General features: G+C 41.6%; 1 protein-coding gene across 1 annotated transcript; it reads left to right on the top strand.

Annotated features, from left to right (window-relative positions):
* Positions 1-2,826: 2,826 nt before the first annotated feature.
* On the top strand, positions 2,827-4,809 carry LOC139450356 (uncharacterized). Its single transcript, XM_071232037.1, has one exon. The coding sequence runs from the start codon at positions 3,201-3,203 to the stop codon at positions 4,674-4,676; it is 1,476 nt and encodes a 491-aa protein (XP_071088138.1). The 5' UTR covers positions 2,827-3,200; the 3' UTR covers positions 4,677-4,809.
* The last annotated feature ends 281 nt before the right edge of the window (positions 4,810-5,090 follow it).

The raw sequence follows: 5,090 nt of genomic DNA, 5'->3' as shown, positions 1-5,090 counted from the left end.
TGTGGTATAATGTCCGCACTTGCTGTGTGAAAATGGTTTTGTTTATGGGCCTGAACGCTTCGTGCAATAAACTTTTCCTTCTTCTTCTTCTTCTTCTTCTTTTCTTCTTCTTCTTCTTCTTCTTCTTTTCTTCTTCTTCTTCTTTTCTTCTTCTTCTTCTTCTTCTTCTTCTTTCTTCTTCTTCTTCTTCTTCTTTTCTTCTTCTTCTTCTCTTCTTCTTCTTCTTCTTCTTCTTTCTTCTTCTTCTTCTTCTTCTTCTTCTTTTCTTCTTTTCTTCTTCTTCTTCTTCTTCTTCTTCTTCTTCCTTAATATCCTTCCATAAAGAACTATACATCAGTCTTCAACATAGGCAGTATTACCATGCTAAGTTTCGTTTACATTGCCTGTCTTATAACTACATGTATATCATTTTCGTCCCGTCGTTGTTGTTAACAACAGTGTGGTACAACATGAAAATGCAACTTATATTCAGAATCCAACCAACGAAAATATATGCTACCACCATAGCCATCAACAGCTTGCAAAAGCGGTTATACCAAAGGTGATTTATGGTTTCAATAGTACTTTCCACAATCTGGGACAATCTATACAATTAAACATTTACAGATCCTTTCGTTCCGGTTTGGAGTTCGTTGCAGGTCATTTGCATAAAAATAGATGACACGTCACCGAAGCAGGTGCGGTCACAGAGTTTGTTGTAAGGGTGGTGAAAATGTAGGGGTCGTGGCAGGCACTGATTTACACCATGGACTGGATATAGCTGTGGAGGAGGAGCGCCTTATCAGCGAATTACCTCAACAACATGGTGAAATTATGTCTGCATTGACCAACGTGGGGTTAACATTAGATAAGGAAGTGAAAACCATAAAGTCATTGAAACCTGGTACGCATGTGTCCCGATGTGACAAGTGAGGATACCAGGTTGACTCTGATAAAGTGGCATACACTGATAGCTAAACCCTAGACGGATGCCAAGGACTTAGATCAGAAGTACAACCTTGTGTTCTATGGGATCATCAGGAAGTTGTTTCTACAGGAGATATCGCCTGTTGAGGTCAAGGTGAGGTGAGGTGAGGTGAAATGGGGTTTAACGTCGCGTTCAAGATTATTGCACTGATATAGCGACGTGCATGTACATGTGTGTGTTTGTGTGGCTGCTTGTACTAGTCCGGACTGATGCCGATTTATAGTGCTAGCTCACTGAGATACCATGCCGCAGTTTAACATAAATGACCCACTCAGACACAGTATACTGACTCCGAGCCGACCAGTCCTTGTTTTAGCCCCTTAATGCCGGTGAGGTCAAGCGGTGTGTCCTGGGAGATGGCTTCAAGGAAATGCATTACAGACCGTGACGACAAAAGCAAATGATAGCACTAATCGGTCTGCCACTGAAGCTGATCAGCTGCACTTTTCACAATCAAGACACTGACTATTACTGTTTTCAAACTGTGAAAGAATGGTTTTGGGATAATGAATAGAATATTACCCATCGCCTCGACTACAAGAGTAACATTCTTGAATTTCCTTGAAATGGGGTTGCATGCGTGTGTGTGGCTGTTTGTACTAGTCCGGACTGATGCCGATTGTATAGTGCTAGCCAACTGAGATACCATGCGGCAGTTTAACATGAATACCCCACTCAGACACGTAATACGGACTCCTAGCCGACCAGTCTTTGATTTAGCACCTTAATGCCAAACGCCAGGGTAACAACAAGTACCAAGTTGTTTCGTACGATGCGGCCGGGGATCGAACCCCGGACCTTCCGCTCTCCGGGCGGACGCTCTACCACTCGACCACGGAGGCGGTCTCATGTTTGGTAGATCTATTAGTGATGAATATAAACTCCCCGTTAATGCCAACGTAACAGTGACGTGGCTGCCAAAAGGGTATATTACGCTTGTTATTCGGTTATCAAGATGTACAGGTGATTCTGTCAGTTCAGAGATATGTGGGTTAGTTTGTGTTTCAGTAAGTCTATGTATGATTCCATTAACATACATTGACTTGTTTCTGGCTTGTTTAACTTTTAATTGAAACTCGAAACGTGATGAAACTTACAAATAATAAAAGGGAACATCTGACCACATGGTGAATGTTTCACAAAGATATTTGCATAATGTGCCCTTCCGCAACGCAAATGAGACCAATTCTGCTTTCACAAATTATAAAATTTGTTAATATTCTTCGTACCACTTGATGTTCTTGTTCCTTTTGTGTAAAAAAACCATGCATATATTATGTGTTAACCGGAAACGAACAGTGACCAGATACGAGGGAAGTTCATTTCTATACATTAAACAGGGAGAAAACCCATTTCCATATTCAAATGAGTCCAACTTTATCATAAGCATGTGTTTATGAATCACAGTCAGAATGGTGATGATACCATGTGTTCGCGAAACGGTCACCGTGACCTGCCCTTCTCTGCCCATGTTGACTGGTATCAGAGTGGGTTATAGATACCGTAAACAAACCGGATCAATACATCAGTGCCTCTGAAGCAGATGTCTCACGTTTCCATTGTATTGTGTATGATCTCACAGCTTTGATTACGCAGGGCAACATGTTCTGTGGCTATTACCATGAGTGTTGGCTATAAATAGGCACTGAAAGGATAATGCCGTGCAGGTTTGGCTATATATTCATGGGACATGTAACCATACCATGGACACATCTTTCGGATAGAGGTCGGTCTGCTGCCTGCAGTAATTTAGAATCAGCCCTTAGTCGCGGACTTAAACAACAACGGATGATCTACCTGCTTGCATAGCGGTAAAAGTTTGTTGTTCTGCATACATTTAGAAGGCAGTTGGTGTGGGCCCAGTGATGGTGTAGACTGGTGTGTGGTTAATCGCCATCCTAAAACCCGGATCTGACTCTCGACGAATATCTCATCTGCCATAGAGTAATACAATTCGTGTCAGAAACTGTATTTGGTTAGTGCAGTGTCTGTGGTTGAATTATGGCAAATGTTGAAGTTGAAAAGGGGGCTTTACAGAGACTGAGGGTGGTGAAAGTTGAAGGAGTCCAAAGGATAATACCGTAGTCTACGTAGGCTCAGTGATGGGGAAGAATGGTGTGTGGTGGACCTCCACACTAAAACCAGGATTTGAATATCTACGAATATCTCCACTATCTAACAGTAAGTAAATTAATGTCAGAGAACAGCTTGCAATGTAGCTGTTGCAGTGCCCATGGTTGAAAAAATGACAAGTGTAGAAGTTGAAGTTCAAGAGGAGGCGTTACGGATACTGAGGGTGGAGTTAGTGAAAAGACTCGATCCGACGGATAACGTGTTGGATTTTCTTTACAAGAACAATGGATTGACTGAGGTGATGTATGAGAGAATTCTTGCAGCCGAGAATCGCCTAGAGCAATGCCGAGTTTTACTGGATGCGGTAAGACAGAAAATGATAGTGCCTCTGTTCGTGGATGCTCTGGAACACAAAGGTAGCCATGTTAAACTAGCTGCCATGTTGATGGATACAATATACAAAGTAAACCATTCAGGTTGGACCAGCAAGACAACAAGGACAGAAATTGGCAAAAAAGGGATAAAACCCAACATGTACACCCAACCTCACAGGTTGCAAATAGTCGACTCGAAAGGGACTGAGCTTGCTAATATTGGATTTGAATTAAGACGTATTTCTCATAAAGGGATAAAATACCTGTACCAATTTGATGCTATAGTTGTGGAAATGAAAGGAAAATATTCACATGACCCTGATGTGGTTTTCAAAATGTTAGAATCAGAATTAATTAAGGGAAGGCTCTTTTTAGAAAATGGCTCTGAACAATGGAGCAAATTGAAAGAAATGGAAACATTAGTTGCAACTCTGACACATTCAGAGGCAGGTTCGATGATATTTTTGGCTCGAAAGGCTGCGATTGTTTCAATGGAAGGAGATTTATTGAATGTAATGAAAGCTTTGGATATTGTAGAAGAAGCAAGAAAGAAGATGGGGTTTATTCAACCTTGTGCGGATACGGCAAGAGTCATGTTTGTGTACGTCAACATCCTCATCCAGTTATACGAACATATACCATCTCGGAAACGCCGGGAGATGCTCATCGACAGCATCAGAGAAGCAATTGTAGAACATTTCCCACAGTGTCCACAAGATATAAGAGATGAATTCTGTCGAATATTTTATCAAAAACTTGCTTGTTGTTATCTTGGCGTTGGTGTGTATGGACGTCTTTTTAACGCCGGTGTTACAGAAGACGACGTTAAATCTGCCGAAGATTGTCTGGAAAGGATTGAATCGGGTGGTGTCTTTGACGACAGGCGCATCATGTTGTATAACTTGGCTAAAGCCGCAGTTTTCTACTACAAGGAGCTTCACTGTCCTCAGAGAACTGGTGAATTTTCTTCACAAGCACTAAAGCATGCCAATATTGCTCGTCGACTGTCAGACAAAAACAGTTTTGGAAAGGAACTCTGTGAAATAGAAGCTGTTTTTCGACATATTTATTCCATCACTCCACAGACGAGTCCAAAGCCTGAAAGTGCATCAATTCAGCCAGAGAATCTCGTGTCTTGTAACGCACTGATGCCAAACACAGATGACCATGACAACACCATGGATGCTAGTTATGATGACGTTAGGGAGGAAGAAGATATGGAAACGTGGGAGAGTCATTGTAATTCTGAGATGCTTGGGTAGTCTAGTGGTTACAGCATTCTCTCCCCATATTGGTACAATCATTTCCTCTGTTGTCACATTTCGGGAATATTATTGAAGTGCGTTGACAAATCCCAATATAGTGGAGACACATGCAATGTGTTCCTTCGAGGTACCCTTGCATAGCAGGTTCAGTCATGTGCGATGTTCTGCTTCAGTGAAACAATATGATCTTCTAACTGTGAAACATGATCAAAGTGCATAGCGTGATAATAAATCTACACCTGTGAATACAATGTTTGCCCGAAGAATTCACTGTGCTTCTTACCGAGTCCAGGAAGTATTCCTCAAGAATGTGAATAGGCGTTGGCCTCATTTTTGGGCTGATTCTGTTTATAATTTTACAGGTAATGTACTGTGATACAAACATGGCATTCTATTGTCTTCTTAGAACGC

This window comes from Haliotis cracherodii, unplaced genomic scaffold (genome assembly GCF_022045235.1).
Source record: "Haliotis cracherodii isolate W230 unplaced genomic scaffold, xgHalCrac1.p SCAF_8, whole genome shotgun sequence".
Classification (NCBI taxonomy): Eukaryota; Metazoa; Mollusca; class Gastropoda; order Lepetellida; family Haliotidae; genus Haliotis; species Haliotis cracherodii.
This window is presented reverse-complemented; position numbering and strand designations above follow the sequence as displayed.